A 23,849-nucleotide genomic window follows, 5' to 3' on the forward strand; every position below is an offset into this window, starting at 1 on the left:
GGACAGCTTTGGCCGTCTGGTAAACTTCTTCTCGGTTGCCGACGTCACAGATAAAATAGTGGCATTCGGTGCCCATCAGCCGGATCTCTTCTGTGGTCTCCTTCAGGCATTTCTCAGTTCGCCCCCAAAGGATGATCTGAAAATGGAAACATAAATATCAAAGAGAAAATCAAAACCAAGTATTTTATGAAAAATGCTAACAGAATTCAGCAAGACCATATAGCCCTCCCGACAATCACGGTGACATTTACACAGCACCTTGTGAGGTCCACACGTGGATTCTTTCTTGATCCCGAAACAGTGCTGGGGGGGTCACTTTTATTGCTTTCCCTATTTTTCCTGGGACTCAGAGTTTGAATAAATTGTTGAATGACGCTATTTCCTTTAAATAGCCTTTTCTCCCCTCATTCTATATTTTTTAGCATTTCTGCCCTTTTGTCCATGATCGTTAATTGCCTCCCTCACCCAATGGAGCCTCTTCCACAGACACTTGGGGTGGAGAAAGGGGACCCCGATGCCCAGGTCTTTCTGACACCACATTCTCTCTCCTGCCTCACCTCACACTGCCACTAATTCTGAATTTATGATTCCTTGGGGAGAGCTTAGTTTACCTTTAGGTCTGCTCGATAAACCAGTACCGTAATTTTGGGGGAACATTCAAGTTAGTTGGGATAGATTAAGATTTCTAAGCACTCATTTGTAAACCAAACATCAGATGTCTGAAATGATCAATTCTCCACATTCATTCATGCTTTTACTATGCAATTCTTATAGACTAGTTGGTACAAAGGCCTTTATCTGAAAATGTCCAACATTGATTTTTTATTTAATTAAAAAAAACTTAATTTTTCTGTTTTAGAATCAGTACTATGTATTGGTTCCAAGGCAGAAGGCAATAAAGGGCAGGTGGGGGCCTTGAGTGACTTGTCTAAGGTCACACAGCTAGGAATTGTCTGAGGTCACATTTGAACTCAGGACTTCCCTTCTCCAGATCTGGCTCTCTAACTACTGAGTCACCTTGCTGCCCCCTCTAAGATAGATGAAAAAAACACAAAACACAACAATCTATGTTCAATCTAGAATTCTCCCCCAGACCCTAAATCAGATTTATTTCCACTAATTAATCTGAATCAATGAGCTTTAAATAAGTGAGTTTATATTAAAAGTAGCAAGCAGGGGGGAGAGAGAAGGGCAGCTGCTGAAGGATCCAGACTTCTCTGAAGCTAGCAGGCCCAGTTGTGGTCTCTGGCCACTTGTGAGGCTGTGGAAGAGCTTGGGAAGGTCCCAAAGAGAAAACGGTCACGTCCCTGCTGTGAGTGATGTCCTGTTTCACACAGCAAGTCATAAACTGTGGTTACTCATTACCTCATTACTGCGAGAAAATACAAATTGATCTAAAAAGGCTTCGGATAAATTTATGGACGACAGAACATTAAGGGCTCCTTCCTCAGGCGGCGAGTCCCTCAGGACGCTGCTCATGGGCGCGAGGGCTCTCGGGGGCCCTGAGGTCCCTTCCCGATGGTCACAGGTAGCCAGAGTCACTTCTAACCTTGACTTCAGGCCTGGGAAGCAGAGAAGTGAGAAAAGCAGCAGGCAGGCGCTCCGGAGCCTTTCAGAAGGCTGAGCCTGTTTCCTTGGCTTTATTTCCTAACTCCAAAGGGTGGATCAGCATTTAGCAGAGAGCCTGGCCCCCGCCTCAGGTGCTGCACACCGTCTGCTCCCTGATAGGCTCACCTGTGCCTGGGAGGGCAGCGGCTCTTGTGGAGGGGTTGGGTGTTGGTTTTTTTTTTTTTTTTTTTTTGAGGAAAACAGGATTAAGTGACTTGCCCAGGGCCACACAGCTGGTAAGTGCCTTTGGCCAGATATGAACTGTGGAAGAAAGTCTTCCTGAATCTAAGTGCAGTGCTCTATCCACTGCACTGTCTGGCTGTCCCTCCTTTGTGTATTCAATTTCTTTCAGTTCGATTTCATGAGCACTTGCCACCGTGCCAGGTACTGGAGGCAAACATCAAGGCGGCAAAGACAAGAGGAGCCATTTCTGTCATCCTGCTGGGTGGGGAGAGAGGAGAGGGACGGAACATATTTACAGTAATTATAGATTATAGCTGAACTCAGGGAAATGGATGAGGTCACTGAAGGAAAGCAGGAGGGCGGGAGAGGAGAGGGCCCAGGACAGGCCTGGGGAGAACCCAGGCATCCAGAGCAGGCAGGACTAGGAGGAGGATTCTGCAAAGGAGACAAAGCCTCAGGAAGAGGATTAGCCATCACCGTCATGCCCTCATCAAGCCCTCCCTCTGGAAAGTCTGAATTCCACACAAACACTCTGACCTGCTGCAGAACCCTGACTCTGCCAGAAGGTCCTCCCCATCCTCCTCTTGGCCCAGGGGGCCCCTGCGGTTAGACTCTGGCCCTGCTGGACAGCCCCTTCTCCTGGGCCCAGTCTGCCTGTATCATGGAAAGGAGGAGGCAGCCCCAGGTCCGGGCGGAGCTAAAAGTTATCTGGAGTTTTTCTGGAATTGTTCACATAACAACAACAACAACAACAATCTTGGCAATGACTCGCTTTTCTATTGCGCCTTATAATTTGCAAAATGCTTTCCTCCCCGGGAGGTAGGAAGTGTCAATATTGCTATCCCCATTTTTCAGATGAGAAGCTGATTGAGATTTAAGTGCTTTTGTCCATGCGGGCAATACATTTGTGTTGGGCCCCGTTTAAAGTTTCAAGTCCAAACTCCCAATCCAGCATTTGGAAACTCCTCCACGGATGTTTTGGGGAGGGGCCGGGTGGACCGAGAATCCCACTCTGGGGACCTCTCAGCACGGATCAACAGAGAAACACCTAATCTTAGGAAGGCCACGTAGACGTTTCTTGGCAGGCATAAGACAAAGAAAAACGAATGCAGGTAGCAGATGAGATAATGAAATATAGCCCTTCCTCCCCTCAGCCCTCATGACCAGCGGGAGGAGAGCCGGACAGAATTGTTTACATTCTGTCACTGGATCAGAGAATTTTGCTGGATTTCACAAGGGACCCTTTGGGGAGGGGGAAGAGTGGAAATGGCTGGGATACAAAGACAGAAAGACGTCTTTCAAACATATTTTGGAAGAAGGATTAAGTGGCTTTCAGGATGAGAAGCCCCTTCTTCTCTGTACCCGGAGAATCCATCTCCCCTTAGCCTGGGTGCCAACTCCTCTGTGGCTCTTCTGTACCAGAACTGAAACCTTTTACCTTCGACTTGACTTAGACATCTTTGGAAAAGTCATCAGGCCCAGGGACAGTCTAAGCGGCTTCGAGAGAGCTCAGGAGAGGAAATGAAGGGCATGTGGGGGCCCCGGGGAAGAGATTCCCAGCCTTCACCAGCCTGGGATGGTCCTTCTCCAGCACGCCCTCCACAGACAGTGTAAGAAATCAAACCGGAGCGCTGGACCACTCGGCCATGAGTAATGGAGCATCACTCGAGCGGTAGATGAGAGACTTTTTTGCAAGGCTTTGATATGGAGCTGGAGGCTGGGAGGGCTTGCAGAGAAGAGAGGCGGAGGAGCAGGAAGCCGGGGGTGCTGGGTTTGGACATTTCCCAGAGTGGGGCTGGAGGCATCAATAGGATTTAAATCAAGCCTTGGTTTATCCATCTGAGAACGAGAAGAATAATTTCCTTTGAATGAAGAGAGGTGAGCGTTTGATGGGTCTCCCTAAACCCGAGACACCCCTATCTTTTTCTGCTTGTCCTTCCAGTAAGCCAAGTGTCCCCTTTTGAGGGGCGGATTGGATTTTGTATCGACTTAAATGTGTAGACGTGTGTGAGTCTGCACTGCACTGTAAGCTCCCTGAGGGCAGAGACTGTCATTTTGGTCACAGAGGTTCTGGGAATGGTATTAGAGAAATCATTTCTTTGGATGAGGAAATCTTCCCTGCCCAGGTAGGTCAGCACCTTCTTTATAAGATGGGGTGTCAGAAACTTGCCTGAGGTCCCCAGAAGTTAAGCATCTTGCCTCAGGGTCACACAGCCAAAATGTGTCTGAGGTGGGACATGAACCCAGGTCTTCTTGACTCTGGGGTGCGCTTTTTCTCATAATAGAAACTTCATAAATGCTTGTTAGGCTGAACTGAAGCCCAGCTATGAGGAAGTGACCCCAATAATCGGGCCAGTCTTGGGGATTGGCTTTTCAGAATCAGCTTCAAACCTTTTAAAATTGGGGGCAAGGATTTTCCCCCTCTTCCCCGCCCACCTCAGACCTATCCTGTTCAGTGGAAAGCACAGGCCACACATGAAGGACCAGGAAGTCAGGTTGCCCGAGTTGTAGATGGGGTGCTGGACTTGGAATCAAGAATTACCATCTTGGCCCAGAGAGGTTGCTCAGTGGATAGAGCGCCAGGTCTGGGTTCAAATCTAGATTCAGACACTTCCTAGCTGTATGACCCTGGCCAAGTCACTTAATCCCCCCTGCCTTATAATCCCCTTATCGATCTGGAAATGATACTTAAGATTGATTCTAAGACAGAAGATGAGAGTTTTTAAAAGAAAAAAAAAGTCAGAGAGAATTCCTGTCCTGGCTGTGGAAGTCTGGGCAAGGTACTCCATCTTTTTGGGCGTCATCTCGGCTCCCTGAGGGGGGTCACAGAGCCCTGCCTTCCTTCATCCTCAGCCCATGTGGGTCACTATGTTGGGGCTGGTGATGGGGGCCAGGGGAGGGGGCTGTGAGTGTCCCCCCCTGAATCTGAAAAGGGACCCTGGGAGCAGGATGGGAAAAAGAAAAGATCTGTCCAACTTTGCTCCTCTCTGGCTTAAAGACAGGGTCTCACTGGCAACTGGGCTGCAAGTTGGGGCGTTGCTGGCAGCCAGAGGGATCCCAGCAAGAATCTTCATAATAGACCCAGACACAGGGACCTTGTTTCTTTGAATTCCCATTCATTCAGGTTATTTAGAGAGGGGCTGGGGGGGAGGAGAGAAAATGTCATCTCTCTTCTTGGACAGGTAGCTGCCAGGCCTGGATCAGATCCAGCCACTGTCTCTTGGCCTCCCCCCTGGTCTCTCCAGCCACCATCCGGGGGAAGAGGGGGACGATGGACGTTTCCCTCCCTCCTCAGTCCCCCACCCCTTCCCACATTCAGGGACTCTGCCCCTCCCCCCTGCCCCAGATCCCCTCCCATGGGAGCCCAGCTCTTCTTTCAGAAAGTTACTGACCAGAAAATTGGGGAGGGCAGCAGCCCAGCAGGGTGGGTAATCCCCTGGGGGGGGGGACAGCTCAGGGTGGGAGGGCCTCTCTGCTCCAAGTGACCTCAGAGTGACCTCTTCCAAGGCTGACCAGCAGCAGGGGAAGGGGAGAAGAAGCTCTCTTTCACCCCTGAGAAAATCAAGGATCTTGTGTAGATGGATGGGGAGAAAGGACAAAAAGAGATGAATGGCGCCTTGAACTGTCACCCTGCCTGCGGACAGGGATAGGTGGAGGTTTTGTGGGGAGAGCCAGTGGTCCACGGTAGGAAGGTTTGCAACCCAAGAGACATTGGATGTGGAAACTGAGGCCGAAAGAAGCTCAGAGTCCTCCTCGGTGGAAGCCAGGGACTGGCTCTAAGTCCTCAAACCCCAGCTTCCAGGTCTCTAGCGCTCTAAGGCACTCATTTAAGAGTCTCAGGCTCTCATCCGTGCAAGGGCCCAGGCAAAACATGGCAGCGATCCTAGCCGGGTGTCCACAGAAACATTGGGATGATAAAACCTCCGCAAGTCGAAGAGCCATAGCAGCTGGACTACCCCTCCCCCATTTTACAGATGAGGAAACCGAGGCCCGGAGAGATGAGGTCCCCTGCCCAGCGTCTCTTCCTCACAGTTCCTTCATCTCTCCTTCTGCCCCCCATAACCCGGGAGTGCCACAGGGCAAGGGCTGGAGCTTCCAGTATTCTTTGGCACTGCACAATCGATGCTTATGGATAATATAATATGCACACCAATCATGATCCCTCTACAGGGGAATCATCCAAACCCCTCCCTCCTCCCGCCTCCCCCAATTCCAGGGCCTTCTCTCGGCTAGCGTCTCCCTAAGGACAGTCACGGAACCTCTCACTTCCAGAGAGGACTCGGGTTTGAGTCTCGGTGCAGGGCTGCCCCAGGAGGAACATTTGGTTATCACCAGTGGCCTTTGGTAGGGCTTCTGAGTGTCAGAAGGATGAGCGACAGCCTTTTAAGAGACTAGGAAAAGGTTTAACGTAGGCATCCTGGAGTCACGAGGGGCCGGTTTTAGGCTGTTTGAGTTTGGTTTTTACACTCAAGGCAGAGCAATGAGGGCCGGGTAATTAAGGTTAAGTGTCTTGTCCATGGCCACATGCCTAGGAAGTATCTGAGGCTAGATTGGAACCCAGGACTCCTGTTTCCATGCCTGGCTCTCTATCCCCGGAGCTGCCCCTTAGGTTTTGTTTTTCATGGGACTCTCCTCAAGCAGGAGACAGGTGAAAGAAATCCAGTATTATAGATGGGGCTGAGAAACAAAATCCAAAGGCTGGGTGCGTTCCCGGCTGGGTCAGGGCATGAGGATGGCCGATGAGGTGGGGGAGCCGGGCTTGGTTTACCAGAGGGCACAGACAGTTTGGAAGAGCGGATTCTCCTTGAGGCCTGGATGGGTCAGGCCTGGAAAGAAATAGAGGAATTCCCGGACCACTCCGGATTGGTGCCAAGGAGAAGCCCAAGCTGATGGGGGAGGGTGGCAAGAGATGAAACCCTTATGTCAAGAGGCGAGTGTAGATGTCGCCTCCGTTTGGATGTTGGCAGGGAATCTTTAGTGGGATGGCCCCAAGCTTGTCCCGGGTCCGAGTAAAGGCAAAGCTGGGGACCTGGGTCGTGGATTAAAATGATTCCTTGAAGAGGGTTTTAGAGATGCTTCATTATTTCATTTATCTCCCTCATCATTTATTTTTAATCTTGTCCCCAATTTCCTTGAATTTACTTCTCTAGGTTGTCCTATTTCTCTGGAGTAGAATATAAGCTCTTTACGGGCAGGACAAACAACTTTGTGTGCGTCCTCAGTGGTTAGCAAAGTGCCTCGAATATGGTTGTTCCTTAATACATGTTGTCAGATTGAGTTTTCCATAATTTTTTTTTTTAATTCTTACCTTCTGTCTTGGAACCAATACTGTGTATTGGCTCCAAGGCAGAAGAGTGGTAAGGGCTAGGCGATGGGGGTTTAGTGGACTTGCCCAGGGTCACACAGCTGGAAGTGTCTGAAGCCAGATTTGAACCCAGGACCTCCTGTCTCTAGGCCTGGTTCTCACTCTATTGAGCTACCCAGCTGCCCCCTGAGTTTCCATAATTTAGACAACCCTACACTGACTTTTCCTTGCCCTTTGAATTTTCTCAGCCCATCATGCCAATGTGTTCAGGGATTTACACCCAAGTGTGTACAAATGTGTAACTACTTATCTTTGTAGAAACAGACAGACCTGGGTAGCCCAGTCCAAATCTGGCCTTGAATCTAGGACCCTAATGAATCACTCAGTTTTCCTCATTCATAAAATGGGAGAGGGCAGGGCTAGCTGGCCCCTGAGGTCCCTCCCCCCCATCTAGATTGTGGCCCACTACTCTAAGGAGCAGATAATTCAATCAACTTGTCCAAAGTCACCTAGGTAATAAGTGTCTGAAGCAGGACTGAGGCTGAGGTGTGAGAAAGGAATGCTGGAGTGCCAAAATGGCCCAGGGTTCTGGCTGCAAGGACTGGGGCTACTTCCTGGATGGGTTGGGGGGAGGGCAGCTTCTCTGGGAGCCCAGGTCAGGGAGCTCCTCTCCTCTCCAGCTCAGGATGAATGTCTGCTGGCCCCCTGGGGCCTCAGCTTAGTGCGGGAGAAGCCTGGGGCAGGCCAGGGAAGTGGAGGGGGTGTTGTTTGCTATTAAGCAGTCCCCAAGTGGGCCACAGAACTGTCCAGTCTTTGAGGCTTGAATGGGGAGGAAACAAAGAAGAGGCCCTGGGGACAAACAATGCCAGGAACTGGCTTTGTCCCCGCAGACCAGACCAGAAGGGCTCTTCCAAGGATGGGGGGGTGGGGTGGGGAGGGGCCTGAGGGAAGGCCCTACCGAGAGAGGAAGGAAGGAAGGAAGAAAAGCAGAAAGCATTATAAACCCATCTGGCTGAGCTTTTCAAAAGTCCCCCTTCTGTTTGCTTTGATGTTTGATGTTCCCAGAAAAGCCCCATCTCCTTCAAGGTGCAGCTGGCCTGCCTGGCTTCCTCTGCACCCCTTGGTCTTCCTACTCCTGCCCCTTGGCTGGTCTCCCCACACACAAATTGGCTTCAAACAAAAAAACGGCCATGGCAGGACTCAGGAAATGATGAAGACACTGAAAGTCTGATGGGAGAAAGCGGTCCTATCTTGAGAGCTGGCAGATAGGAAGGGAGGACTTCCAAAATGTGGGCATCTCCCCAGAGCAACAGGGAAACCTAAAGGGAACACAGGGAAAGGGTTCTCGCTTCATGTTTATAAAGGAGAAGAGTTCTGGTCCTAGGGAACCCCAGGATCCCAATAGCGGCGAGGGCCCTTAGAGGCCACCTCCGTTTCCCTCCACCCCTCCGTTTTACAAATGAGGAAACTGATCAGTGCCTCAAGTCCAATAACTAATCAGTCTTAATTTTTCAAGCTAGACAGAAAAAAAAAAGATCATATAATCAAGCTCCAAGGAAAAGAGAAATGAGGGGACGTGCCTCAAGCCCCTGCCTTCTTCCTGATTTGTTCTATGATTAGGGGTAAGTGACCATACCAAAGGCAGATGGAAAGGTTGATGGGGGACAATTACATGTAACCAATTAAGAACTGCATAAAAAAGTAGCCTAGAGTGTCAGCTGATGCCAGGAAGAGAAGGTGGACTGGCCTGCGAGAAGAACAAGGCTTGAAGAGTCTCTCACCCAGGACATTCCATTTCCACCGGGGCCTCTGCCCTGGCCCACCCTTGTGCCTGGAAAACATTTCCTCCTCCCCCTCCTCCTCCTCCTGCTGCTGCTGAGTGGGCCTCAGTTTCCCTACTATAATCAATCATTTATTAAGCACCTACAAAGTGTCAAACATGGTGCTAATTGTTAAGAGATGATGTCAGAGGACCAGAAATGATATGGGCACTGCTCAAAATTTTAAAGAAGGATGGTGATGGAGGGCAGCTAGATATAGCTCAGTAGATAAGAGAGCCAAGCCTGGAGACATGAGGTCCTGGGTTCAAATTTGGCCTCAGACACTTTCTAGCTGTAATGCCTAGCCCTTATTGTTCTTCCACCTTGGAACCCATATTTAGTATTGGTTCTAGGACAGAATGTAAGGGTTAGAAAAAAAAAGCAAAAGGATGGTGATGCAAGGGCATACACATAAGACACCCCAAATCTGTTATTTGGCTTGGATTTTCCTGGTCACATGATAAATGACCAGAAGTCTCTCTCTCTGGTGGGAAAAGCCCTGCTTTGGAATCAGAGGATCTAAGTTTAAAAGATAACTCTGCTACCTGTGGGTAGTTTCCAACTTCTCATCCTGGTGCCTGTCCAGGAACAGACACAATCATCAACTCTTTTTTACTTCTTTATCTAAGCACTTCCTGTATCCCCTTTGCTTTACATCTAAAGACACAGGGTCAGCCAGGAAACACGGTATAGTATACTTAGACTAGAGGAAGACAGAGGTTAGCTGGAGAGACATAAAATTTAAATTAAGGCAAAAGGTGACACCCCTGTCCAAATGTTAAGAAATTTTCCTAACCGGGGAGCCGTGAGCTATTGTGACTGTACCAACTTTTCATCTATGATCTAAATTTTCTAAAGTAGCAGGAAAGGGGGTCATTCTGCTGCCCTTAGGCTAAAAGCGAGTTGTCATAAAAATATAGGACTGATTAAATCTCTAGTTATTAGGAGGTTGTGGGGGGCGGGGTCCCAGGAGAATAGAACGGTGACCAAAGACCTAAATCACTTGCCCTCCTCCAGGAAGGAGATAGGTTAGGCCTGGGAAGGTCTCATTTCCAGACACTGCCAGAGAGTGTAGGAGGCAAAAAAGATGGAGTACCAGTTGGCCCACTCTTCTCTCCACAGAGGCACCATGTGGTAGCTACATCAACAAATTCTCTTGTTTGATTATATTTTTAGAGTATCTTGTGTGTTGGAAATCATTAGTCAGTCACTCCGGCTCTATTGTTTTTCATTCCGCTGAGGTTATTTTCTACCTTTTCCAGGAAGTCTTCCTTTATTCCCTTCCTGCATCCCCTTTTTAGATATCATCTGGGTATGGATGTCTTATTCCCCAGCTAAACTGTAAGGTGAAGACTTGCCCCAGATAGCTTTGGCAATCCCTCCCAATTTTAGACTTGGGATCACTGAGAGGGAGGGTTTGGGGAAAAACTTTGGTGACTTCTAACCCACGTAAGCAAATAAACCCCTTTATTGGGAGAGGGTTGAGGGGAGCCAGAGGTAGCTGTAGGAATAAGGAAAGACCTTCCCTAGGAGGGGATGTTTGAGTATTCTGTAGGGAAAGTTATGATTAAAAATGATAAAGACTATCTAAAATCTCCCTCTTACAGAATCAATACATAAGGATCAGGACAGGGGCCTCCACTCTAGCCAATGTGGCATCTCCACTAGGAGGGATTCTCAATTTTTTCCAATCTTCTAATCATCTTGGAAGGAATTATGGACCCCTTTTTCCCACTTGCTGCCAAAAGAAAGACTCCCCAGGTAGAGTATGGAATCAGCATTAGTGCTAGAAGAAACTGCCCATCCACCATTTAGAGAATTGTTCTGGAGCCATACTTTAAGAGGGGATGAGAGGCAGTGAGGTGCCTCAGGGGAAAGAGTGCCAGACTTGGAGTTGGGAGGACCCGAGTTCAAATCTAGCCTTAGACAGACACTTCCTAGCTCTAAAAGTGGCCAACTCACTCGGCCCCTTTGCCTATCCCTTGCCCTTCTATCTCAGAACTGTTACTAAGACAGAAAGTGAAAAAAAAAGAGTGGCTGAAAACCTGAAAAGAAAGTCCAACCAAAGAGGTAAAAGGCCCAGATGAGAGCTAAATTCAATTCTGTATTCATCTACTGAGAAGTTACCAAGTAGGTGCCAGGGGCTGTATTGACAAAGGGATGGAGGAGGAAGAGGAGGGAGAAAGGACCACCTCCTGACCCCAAGGCTTATAGAAAGGGGGATCTTAACTTCTCTGCCAGTTTGTCAAAGTCGGCGGACTCTTTCTCGGATCCGTGACTTTTCCCTTCCATGACTGAAAGCAAAGCTAGATTTCAGTTAGGAGTTAGTGAATCATTTTTCCCCTATCTAAAATCTAGACCCTCTGCAATCCAGATGCCCTGGCATAAAGAGAGAGGAGACAAGGAAGCCAAGAGAGGGCCCTAAGGCACATGGAGAGCAATTCTCTAAGTGCAGAGAAGGTATCCACCTACTAATGGAAGGAGTTTCCCATATCTCATGATATCCCGGTTCCTGTGCTCTTAGTCTCCCTATCTCAGCACACAGCCTTGTGTTCAACTGAATGCAGGTTGAAGGCCATTTAAAGTTGTTTACAACCTGCTCCCACCTACCTTTCCATCCTCATTATCCATTATTCTCCTTCTGGCACTGAGGTAAAAACAGGCCTTCATGTTGCTTTTCACACAGCCCTCCCACTCTCATCTCCACACCTTTGTCTTGGCTGTTTCCCAGGACTGAAATGCTAACGAATGCCCTCCCTCCTCACCTCCCTCAGCTCAATTATCTTCCACAGGAAGCCCTTCCTGATTTCCCCAAAGGCTGGCTCCTCCTCTTTCCAACAACCTTGTGTTTCTCTTGTATTTATTCTATATTTTTCTTTTGACTAGACTTGTGGCCTCCTTTACTTGTTTTTTTCAATTCCTACTTTCCATCTTAGAATCAATACTAAATATCCATTCCAAAGCATAAGGGTGGTAAATGGTAGGTAAAGGATTAAGTGACTTGGCTAGGGTCACACAACTAGGAAGTATCTGATAGCGGATTTGAATCCAGGACTTCTCTCTAGGTCTGGCATCCTATCCACTGTGCAGCCTAACTACCTCATAAACCTGTGATATCATCTGAGTGTGGGACTGCCTCTTAGGATGCAGATGGGCACTTGCCCTTTGACTTATAGTCTAAAAGAATGGCCTGACAATTTATATTATATTACTACTCTGTGGTCATCACCTGCTTTATGCCAGAGGTTCTTCACCTTCTTTATGTCATGGACTCTTCTGCCAGTCTAGTGAAAGCTACAGATACCTCAGAATCATGTTTTTAAATGCACAAAATCCTGAGGATTACAAAGGAAGCCAATTATATTGAAATAGTTATCAATAAGTCGGTCAACTTCTCTCCACATTTATACATGTAGATATAGACAGCTATGAGGAAGGTGGATGGATGGAGAGCTAGATAAAGTTCATGGATCTCAGGTTGGGAAAGGCAGCTTTTATCTGTTGTCTTTCCCCCCCTTAGAGTGTAAACTCCTCGAAAATGGAGAATGTCTTCATTTGGGCACCTCCCCTCCCCAACACTTAGAACAGTGCCCCGGACATAGTTAGTAATTAATAAATAGTCATTTACTCATTCTCCACATACTTATAGACTTAATTTTCTCAGCCAGATAATATGAGCTCCTTGAGGGCAGGCGCTGTTTCCTTTTTGTATCCCCAGCACCCAGGAGAGTGCCCGGCACATAGTAGGCACTTAATCCATCACTTCATCAATGCCCGTTGATTGAGTGAATTGACAAAGGCCACAGGTCAGCTCTCCCTACAGGTTGTTGGACAAAACAGTCTCTAATAACAAATCATTCCCCAATTTTTTTCCTTCCAGCTAAGCAGCAGCCAGCCTGCCCCGCCTGGAGCCAAACAAAATCTTCATACATGGGATGGGGGCCTGGGATTGGGGTGGGGGAGGGAGTTTGGAAAAGGAAGAACCCAAGCCAGTTCATTCCCAATCCATCTAATGCTGAGACTCCCTAGAGTGTTTCAGAGTTTTCTAGCAACTGTCAGCAGAGTGGGGTGTGGGGAGGAGGGGGGGAGGGGACAAGTGCTGTGGAGAGGGCAAGGGGAGGGGGCTGGGGGCTGGGGGCAGGAAAGCCCACTCTGAGCAGGGGCAGCACTTCCTCCCAAGAAGTCGGTAAACAAATGTGATGATGTCACGAAGAGGCGCTGACCTGCCGGTGAACCCAGGGCTGTAAATGAGATGCAAGGTGCCAGCAGCCCTCTTCCCATCCATCCTAAACCCCACGCACACACTCAACTCGGCTCAGCTCCGGCCTGGAGGTTACCCCAGCTGCACATATGGACAGGATGCTCTAAGCTCCACCAGACGTTGCAACACACGCATACACAGTCTGCTGGCCGCTGTCTGAACCGCGCAGCAGCTACCACCCCCCCCCACCCTTCGTGGCAGCAAGTTGTTCTCCCTCCTTCCCTCTGACACCCTAGCCCCTGCTTGCAGCACCAAGGCAGGGCAGCATCCGTCCCAGTTGCTCCCCCTCTCTGTCTCTCTCTGTCTCTGTCTCTCTTTCTCTTCCTCTGGTACCTCCTGTGTGACCTCCCATTTGCTGTCTCCACCTTGTCTATACATGTTTGTTTGTGTGTTCCCCCCTGCCCCATGAGACTGTGAGCTCCTTGAGGACAGAAACACAGTCTTTGCCTTTGTATCCCCAGCCCTTTGAAAGGTACCTGGCATATAGTAGGCATTCAGAAATGCTTCTTGAGAATGAGAATGAGGATGAGGATGGGAACTTGGGGAATTTTTTTATCTTTCCAGGCCTCAGTTTCCTTATCTATAAAACCAAGAGGGTAGCCTGATGGCTTCTGAGGGCCTTTCTATCTCTAGACTCAAGATCTTCCATAGGAAAGGGGCAGTCAGCCTAATTCTCTCCTGGGTCACCCATGGGGACCTGGGAACATGCCAGTCTGAAGCAATCCACCTCGCTCCCAAGAGAAGCTAGGACTTGGAGCTCGGGAATCCCTTCCGATATCGCCACCCCCCATTGGCACTAGGCTCTGTGGGAAGCAGGGCAGTTCCCCTTGCAAGCAATAACTTGGGATGCTGGGTCTGGGCCTGCCAATAATGAGGCTTCTTCAGCAAAGCCAGCCTTGGTGCAGAGCCCACACTGGCCAGGGTCCCACATTGCTAAAACCAGAGCTGGACACTTCCCCCGCCTTCCCCTTCCCGCTTTCCCTCCTGCTGAGAGCTGCCAAATCTCCCTCCAGGCCAGTCCGAAGGGACAGCAGGCTCTGTTTACTATTAAGAAGGGATTTTAAACAGTGGCTGCTCCAAGAAAAGCATCAAGGCTAATCCCCTCTAGCGGCTGGAGGATCTGCCCTTCAGCCCAGACAGCTGTGAGGGAGGGGTGCTGTGGGGCCTGGTTCCCCCAGGTTTAGGATTCCTGGGTTGAAATGCCTAGGAAGTGACAGGAGGGGTGCTATAGGCCTCAGCTCTTATCCTAAGTCCCTAAGCCCAAGGTGGGTGGGGGTGGGGGGATTGAAGAACACAATTTAAAGGGACTAGTGACCAAAGGCAACCTCCTCCATCTCTTAGCTGCTAGGGAGGAGGAACACATTCAGAAGAGGGCAAGCAGGATCAATCAATAAACAACAAGAAGGTCTTACTATGTATGCCAGGCAAAAACTGTCCCAGATCTCAAGGAGCTCACCATCACCATCTAAGGTTATAGACAGTTTGCCCTTCTACAGATGGTCATGAGATAAATGGAGTGGAACGAAGGTAACCTTAGAGGGGAGGAGGGCAGGGAAGAGCCGGAGAAAGGCCTTCTAAGGAAGGGTAAGATTTGAGTTGAGTCCTAAAGGAGGCCATGGAAGCTAGGAGGCAAAAATGAGGAGGAAGACCATCTCAAGTATGGAGGACAGCCAGGGAAAAGGCATCAAGTCTGGAGATGGAATACAGTGTGTAGCTGGCAGCAGGCAGCTGGGGTCCCTGGAGCAGTAGAGGCCAGTGTACCTGGATTATAAAGGGTGAGTTGTTATTATTCAGTTGTGTTTGACTTTTTGTGGGTCCATTTGGAGTTTTCTTGGCAAAGATTACTTCTCTAGCTCATTGTACAGATAAGGAAAATGAGGCAAACAGGATTTAGTGAGTTGTCCAGGGTCACATAGCTAGCTAGTAAGGGTCTGAGGTCGGTCTTGAACTCAGGAAGATGATTCTTCCTGCCTCTAGCCAGGACATTCTATCCGCTGTGTCATCTACCTGCCCATAGAGGGTGCAGAGTTAGAAGAGTAGAGAGGTTATGAAGTCCTTTAAAAGCCAGAGTAGTTTATATTTTATTCTAAAGGTAATAGGGAACCCTAGAGTTTACTGAGAGGAGTAGGGGACAGGTGATTTAATCATAAATCTAAAGAGAATAACTCTGGCCACTGCATGGAAGATGGATTGGGATGGGGAGTGATTTGAGTCAGGGAAGTCCAGGAGGCTCGGTAAGGGGTGCTAAGGGTTTAAACTAGGGTAGAAATCAGGTGAGTTGAGAGAAGGGGTCAGATGTAAGAGATAATATGAAAGGGGGCAGCTGGGTAGCTCAGTGAATTGAGAGCCGGGAGGTCCTAGGTTCAGATCTGACCTCAGACACTTCCCAGTTGTGTGACCCTGGGCAAGTCACTTGACCCCCATTGCCTATCCTTACCACTCTTCTGCCTTGGAGCCAATACACAATATTGACTCTAACACAGAAGGTAAGGGTTTGGGGAAAAAAAAAGATAATATGAAAGTATAAATGGCAAAATTGGCAACTGATCAGATAGGTGGAGTGAATGTGAGAGAAGAGGGGAGAATGACATTATGGTAGACATCCTTCTAGGGAAGGATGATGGTACCTTCAACAGTAATGGGTTAGTTTGGAAGAATGTGGGTTCAGGGGAGAAGATAATGACCTGTTTTAGACCATTGAATGTGAGATGCCTACAGGCCATCAGTTCTGCCCAATAGGCAGTTGTTGATTCAGGACTAGAGGTTGGGAGAGAGGCTAAGGGCTGGATGATGAAGGACCTCAGGTTCATGTCCTGGGAGAATCAGTTGAAGGAAATGGGGATATTTGGTCTGGAGAAGAGGAGGTTTGGGGAGGAGTTGTGACAGCTGAGTTCAAGTGCCCAGTAAATAGTAGACACTTAATAAATGCTTGAGGATTGAGTCATTTGAGCAACTCAAGAGCTGCCTGATGGAAGAGGGATTTAACTAATTTCCAAATGACATAATTAGGAGCAAGGAGTGGAAGTTGCAAAGTGACAGATTGAGATTTGATATAAGGCAAAACTTGTTCAAGTGAAATATGAATTGGCCTGGGGAGGTAGCTTATGACCACTTGTTCATGACATTGTAAAGACAATTACTGTTTAGGTAGGGGTGTGCCCAGATGGTTTCTGAGGTCCCTTCCAGCTCTTGTAGAGGCTCTGTGTGAATAACAGAATCTCAGAGCTGGAACCTCGGTGGCCATCTAACCCAACCTGTACTTGAACTGAGATCTTTTTAGCACTATATGCAATAAGTGGTCATCCACTCTCCATCAATCAAATAGCGACCAAGTGCCAGGTTTTATCTAGTTTTCACATGAATACCCAGTAATGGGGAACTCATTACCTGTCAAGTTCATAAATCAGTCTATTTCACTTTATTTATTTTTATGATTTTCATTGTTAGGAAGTTTCTCTTCCCCCATCCCCCATCTAGAGCCTAAACCTGCCTCCCTGCAGGTCCCACCCATTCCTCTCAGTTCTGCCCATCTGGGGCCAAGTGGAATGAGTGGGCCCAGGGGTGTGGAAGCCTGTTCTGCTACTCACCACCCCTTCCAAAAAGCAACCTGACTCAGGAGCTACAGAAACTGGGGCATCAGCTCTATAGCTGCTCTGCTCTGTGACATTGGTCACTAGGTCTGAACATCATACAGCTGCCCTTTCCAATTTACCAGGAGTGGGGGCAGTCTTTGAATGTTGAGGGAAAGAGGCAACAAAAGACATTCCCTAGGAAAGAACAACTACCCCAGGGTAGCTTCTGTGCCCTCTAACAATGGCTAAACAAATTGTGGCCAATGAACACAATAGAAGAGAATATAAACCATAAAAAAAAAAAAAAAAAGCTTGGATAAAGGGCGCTAGAGCTGTAATTTCACTGTGGAAGGAAAGTAAAGAATTTTATTCTGCCAATGTGGGCTGCCTTACATGCTTAGAGAGCTGATCAGGGCACTTACTAGGGTCTAAGAGATAGGACGTGACCCAGGTCTTCTTGGCTTTGGAATGGGCTCTCTGCCCACTATACCATGGCTGCCTTTAACTAAAGATGACTAAAGAATCTGGAGAAGCATGGAATGATTGACATGAACTGATGCAGAGTGAAGTAAGTAGGAACAAGACGACCTACACAGTTACTACACCAATGGGAATTAAATGCTGTGTAGTGATAATGTTTAGAATTGGCCCCAGAGTAAAGATGGAGAAAACAGTTAGCTGTCTCCTTTTTAGAAGTGGGGGACTGTGAGTGTGGGATACTGAATGTACTCTTCAACAAGGTTGAAGATGGATTGTTTTGTTGAACTGCTTTTTCATCTCTTAAAAAAAAAAACAACCTTTGTTAAATTGGATATATTGGATAGGGGAGGAGAAAGGGACACATTATTTATTTATTTATTTGTTTGTTTATTTAATTTAATTTTTTTTGAAAGGGATATATTTGGAAATGAATGTGATATAAAAACAAAAGCTTTCAATTAAAATAAGATTAAAACATTTTAAAAATCTTTGCCCCAAGATCTATAACCCCTATCTCACAAATCACTGGCCAGGTACCTAAAGTCAATGGTGTTTGGCCCTGTGGGAAATGGGCTCATAGAGAAGGTGAGATGAGACATAATTTTTGAAAGATAAAAGACAAACGGAATTCTTGGGGCTATCTTTACCAGCTTTCCTCCTACTAGAAGTATCCTTTGGAGGTCACTCAGCCAGGTCAACATAAAAGCCAGCCATTGTGAAGAGAAGTGGGATACCAGTGATGCAATGTTTCCAGGAAGACTTAATTAGGTTAGAAGGACCCAGTGGCCGGTGGCCTGACCCTGGGCTAATTAGGCACAATTTATGGGTTGGCCTCCAGTGGATGTGGGCTCTCAATTACTTGCCAGCCAAGGTAACTATCTATTCCACAGGCTATTAATTAGGAATCGTTTTAATCTCCTCTGGGACAGAGGTCAAACACCATGGCTTGGGCCTGGCCCTTCCCTGCTGGCGTCAGTGTTATCAGGCGATGGATCTGGCCTAGCAGAGCTGGAGATCACAGAATGTCAACAAGAGGCTCGGAGTGGAGAAATCCCAGAGTTCCACACATCACTGGAGGGTCAGCTCAGCTATTGTATCCATAGGTGCATTTCTAGAAGTCAGGGAATGAATCCTTAATGGACTTCCTTTTGCAGTAGTCTTGGGGTTCTAAGGTTGGCTCTGATTTTCAAGTGAGTTCTTTCTGTTCTTCCATTCATGCTTCCATCTTTGGGGTGGAGATCTTGGTTATATTACTAACTATGTGACTTTGGACAAATCACTGAACCTCTCTGGGCTTCTGTTTCCTAATCCACCAAATGAGAATGTAGGACTTTTTAAAGAAGGACTAACTGGGATCTAGAGTCCTTTCTCATTCTAGCACCCACAGAATCCACTGTGCTTCCCTCTCTGTAAATCTTTCATCCAATCACTTATTCATTAATTCAACAAGTAACTTAAGTACCTGTTACTATGTGCCAAACACTGGACTAGGTGCTGAGGATCCAAAGACAAAATGTAAAAAGCATCCCTGCCCTCAAAGAGCTAACCTTCTATTGGGGGTGGGCAGGAGAATGTGAAACGTGTTCCCTGTCTTGGAATGACCTCACCATCACCCCTCTTCCACGACCCTCCCTCTTTTCAAGTGCACTTTCTCTAGAAAGCCTCCTCTGATGTTATACTTGCTATTGTCACTGTTTCCGGAACCATCTATTTATGCAGCTGTGTCTAAATAGTCATTCCTTTGTGTTTGCTCCTTTGCATACATATTATCTCCTCCACTAGACCATAAGCTCCTAGAGCTCGGAATGTTTATTTTTTTCTCAATCTTCCTAGAGGATTAAGAACAATTTTTTTCATTCATTCATTTATTTATAAATTCATTCATTCATAAATCCATTTACTCATTCATAAATTCTTTCATTCATAAATTCATTTGTCAAGCATTATTAAGTTCCTAATGTGGAAGGGATTGGAGATGACAGAGATAAAAAAAAAAGGTCCAAAGTCTCACCTTCAAGGAGCTAATATTCTACTGTGCATAGAGTAAGTATTCAATAAATGTCTTGGCTGACTGATAATTCTGTTCTCTCATCCTAGAACATCCCACTGGAATGTTCTCGGGATCTTTCATGTTTCCCTAGTTTTGCCTCATTTTGTGATACCTTACAGAGAGAGACCACCTGGAAATATCAAATAGCAAAAGCCAGGCATCAGCCACCAAGAGTCGGAGACCAGAGTGTAAGTCCTAAGGTTGATCACCCACTGTGGCAAGTCTTTGAGGCACCCAGGCTTTTGTTCCCCATTGGGTCAGCCTTTCTTTGCATCCTCCAAGGAGGAACGTGATGGTTGTCTTTCAATACCTGAAGAGCTGTCAGGTAAGAGTAGATTTACTTATTCTTCTTGGGCCTTGAGTGGAACTAGGAGCAGTGTGGGACAGGAGAAGCAGATTTCTGCTCAATGTAAGGCAACAGTTCCTAACAGTTAAGTGTCCCAAAGTGGAGTGGGCTGCTGGGGTGGCAATGTTTAAAGGTCTTTTAAAAAAAGCCTTTAAGATCAACCACTAGACAGAGAAGTTAGGTGGCACGGCAGATGGAGTCAAGAAGACCCGAGTTCAAATCTAGTTTCAAACACTAGTTGTGTGACCCTATGGAAGTCTTTTGTTTGCCTCGGTTTCCTCAGCTGTCAAATGAGCTGGAGAAGGAAATGGCCAACCACTCCAGTATCTTTGCCAAGAAAACCCCAAATGGGGTCATGGAGAGTTGGACAAGACTAAAATGACTGAATAACAACCATACAGAGATGTTGTGGAGGGGATTCCCACAAAGGTATGGGTTGGGTGCTATACTATCTAAGGGTCTTTATTAACATGTGGAACAATGGAAAGAACTGCTGGCTTTATCGTCAGAGCACATGGGTTCAAATCCCAGTTTGGCTACTTACTACTCCTGGAGTTGCTTATTCTTCTTGGGTCTCGGTTTCCTCACCAGTAAAATGAGGGAGTTGGACTCAGTGACCCCCGAGGTACTTAAATCTAAGGTCCTCTGAGCTGAGATCTAGTGATTCTCTGGGTCCCATCCTGACAGGTTGGATGGGAGAGAGAAGCCCTCATTCAAACCTGCCATGGTCTTTGTCTTGCAAGTCAGACCTCAGTTTCCTCGCCTGTTACCAAAACCTGGGGTTGGATCAGAGGACTTTCTGAGGTCCTTTTCCAGATCTAAATTTAGAATCTTGTGAACTTTGATAGTTTGGCAAAGGGTGGGGGGAGTGGTGATGCCACCTTTCTTCAAAAGCCAATTTCTCTTTGGCTGAGAGTTGGCAGGTCCCTGATGCCCTTCCCTCTCTCTCTTTATTCAGCTGTGATGAAGACCATTTGGCTACTGAAACCAGATATCTTCATTTCTCTTGTTCCAGGAGGACCCCGGCTGAAAAGTCCTGGAGAGTCCCTGCTTTGAGTGACCTTTCTAGGGGATGAGCCATGGACTGCGGCAAGAGTATAGAAAGTCAATCAAAGACTCCAAGAACGTGCCTGTTTCTGACCCACTGGGCTGAGGCTATTTTCCTCAACATAAACCTGGGATATTTAATATCTCAGATGAAGCATAAAATTCTAGAGAAACATAAAATCTTTCCAGGCCAGCTACAAACACTCCCATATTCATTACACATTCTTAACCCAAAGAATGGAAGGATATTATACAGCTTTCTATCTCTATAACAGCAAGTTAAGGAGTCACACACACACCAAAAACTAAGGCTAGGAACAGCTAGGTAGATCAGTGGATTGAGAGCCAGGCCTAGCAATGGGAGGTCCTGGGTTCAAATCTGGCTTCAGACACTTCCTAGCTGGGTGATCCTGGGTGAGTCACTTAACCCCATTGCCTCTTCCTTACTGTTCTTCTACCTTGGAACCAATCCACAGTATTGATTCTAAGATTGAAAAAAGGAAACGGGAGACAAGTGGAGCCCATTTCTAAAATCCAACTAAATCAAAGTTCCTCTACAACTCTGGATCCCCAGCCAAACCTAGTGGTCATTGGTATAAAATGGAGCAAGCTCCCCGAGAGTGGGTTCTGCTCATTAGGATACAGAGGGGATTCTTTTTCAGTGAGGAGTTGCACTAAATATCTGATGAAGTCGCTTCCAATTGTGAAAATGAGTTTTATCCCTCAAAATGATTGAAACCTCTTTTGATTCTACATAAGAGGATCACAGATTTGGAGCTGGAAAGAATGGAGGCCACTTAGTTCAGTTCTATCATTTTGTAGGTAAGGATTCTGGGGCTCAGAAGGGTTAGGTGATTTGTCCAGGGTCACACAGTTAGTATTATATCCTGACCCCAAGTCCAGGGCTTTCTTCAATAGACCATGACTTAGAAATGAGAAGTTCTTAACTTGGGGTCCACAGATGTCTTCAAAAGGGTCAATGGACAGGTTTCAGGAGATCTACACCTTTATTTTCACTAACCTCTGGTTTCCTTTGTAATACTACGCATTTTATTATAAAAACATTATGCTGAGAAGGGGCTCCTAGGCTTCTCCAACATGTCAAAAGTTATAGGCGCAAATGATAGTGACCTTTGCTTTGGATGAAATGAACTTCCTAATTATAGAGCCAGTAAATGGCACGAGTGAACTTTGAACCCAGGTTCCCAACTCTAAAGTCCAGGCTCTTTCCACTACCCCAGATTGACTAAAAATCCTCAAACTATCATCCCCTACCCGACCTTGCCCCGATGTATAACACCTACATCCCAGGCTCTCAGTGAGGAGAGATGGGAATCCCTTCTCTATCCCCACACTTAATGCTCATCCTCTGGGAGTCTCCTTTCTATGGCAGGATCTAGTGGGGACTGTAGAAGGGGGCAGGAGACTGACTTGAGAGGCTGGTCTGATGAAAGGAAAGAAGATCTGTCTGAACCCAATGGCAGGCACTGCCTACCTCACAAAGACCAGAGGCTTTAGTTCAAATCTGGCATTAGATATTTACTAGCTATATGACCGTAGCCTGCCCAGGTAAACTGGCTGTGACAGTAACAATGCCTCCCCCTTCCCCAGGCTGTTGTATCAAAATAGATATTTATAAAATGCTTTATATAAACACTAGCTATGACTATTATTATTAAGAGCTGGATAGGTCCTTCTGAGGTCATCTTGTCCAATCCTCTCCTCTTCCTCTTGGAAAGCTCCTCCAAAGGCTTCCTTTAAGGCTCAGATAAAGTCCCACCTTCTTCAAGAAGTCTTTCCTTGTCCTCTTTAGTTTTAGTGCCTTCCCTCTGAGATGATCTCCAATGAATATTGTAAATATCTCATTTGTACACAGTTGTTTGGATGCTGTCTGCCCCATCAGGCTCTGAGTTCCTTAAGAATAGACTGGCTTTTGCAGGTGGGGCAGGGGGTTTCGCTGAATCCCTGGAACTTAGCACAGTGATAGCACATAGTAGGTGCTTAATCAATGCTTGCCATTTGACCTGACTTGGAAAGAGTCCAGGAAAGGCAATCAGAATGGTGAGTTCAGGCCATATGATTTTGAGTGGAAGGAACTGGGGATATTTAGGTGGAAGAAGACTTCACAGGGTGTATGAAAACTATTTTAACCTTGAGTGTGAAGGGATATCTCGTGGAAGAGGGATGAGATCATTCATCTGATGGCAGAATGAGGGGTGATGGTTGGAAGATGTAGCTGTTTAAGGTTTGATGTCAGGAAAGACTTTTTTTTTTAAACCCTTACCTTCCATCTTAGAATTAAGACTGTGTATTGGCTCCAAGGCAGAAGAGTGGTTAAGGGCTAGGCAATGGGGGTCAAGTGACTTGCCCAGGATCATATAGCTAGGAAGTATCTGAGGCCAGATTTGAACCCAGGACCTCCCATCTCTAGGCCTGACTCTCAATCCACTGAGATATCCAACGGCTCCCAGGAAAAACTTTTGAACAATCAGAATTGTCAAGAAGTGAAACAGATTCCCAGGGAGGTGAATTCTCCAAACTTGAAGATCTTTACATAAACTCCAGGTGACCTTTTGTCATACATACTATAGAGGGCATATTCACTTTTCAGATATGAGTTGAATTAGAAGGGACTTCTTGAGATCTCTTTTGACTCTGAGATTCTATGATTCTGCAGTATAAGCAGAAGTTAATTGGTTTTTAAGGGAATTGAATCTGTTCATACTAAATGAAAGAGAGTGGATTTGGAATCAGAGGTTCTGGGTTTGAATTCTGACTATACTTTTGTGACCTCAGACAAATCTTTTCCAATTTTAGTATCTCAATTTGGTCCTAATGATTTCTAAAGACCTTTTTTGGCTGATATGAAACAATAGCAGGGTCCATGAGCCCTCTTCTCTGACTAAGTGAGTTAATGGTCTGCCTAGTTATTGGTATAAGTAGGAGACTGATCAGCTCTTACTGGGAGCACATGTGGGTAGTGGAGGCAGTAGGAAAGGAACTGAGATGGGGAATGTAGAGCTTGGTTTCTTCCCAGGACATAACTCTCCCATAGCTTCTCAAGTTCTTTCCCTCCAAGAAGTTCCTCTCCAGTATTAGCCCCTACAGAAGAAAGGAGTCCATTGTGTCAGTTCATTTCCATTGTGTTCTGGGGCTAGAGTGGGAGAAAGAAATGGC

At 46.8% G+C, this 23,849-nt stretch overlaps 1 protein-coding gene across 2 annotated transcripts in view; it reads right to left on the reverse strand.

Moving 5' to 3' along the window:
• DHRS3 (dehydrogenase/reductase 3) overlaps positions 1-23,849 on the reverse strand; it is a 46,546-nt gene that overhangs the window by 11,654 nt on the left and 11,043 nt on the right. For both annotated transcript variants that reach the window (XM_044667761.1, XM_044667760.1), the window contains exon 2: positions 1-136. In XM_044667761.1, coding sequence (XP_044523696.1) covers positions 1-136 — 136 coding nt within the window. The remainder of the gene's footprint in view (positions 137-23,849) is intronic.

This window comes from Gracilinanus agilis, chromosome 3, assembly GCF_016433145.1.
Source record: "Gracilinanus agilis isolate LMUSP501 chromosome 3, AgileGrace, whole genome shotgun sequence".
NCBI classification, from domain to species: domain Eukaryota; kingdom Metazoa; phylum Chordata; class Mammalia; order Didelphimorphia; family Didelphidae; genus Gracilinanus; species Gracilinanus agilis.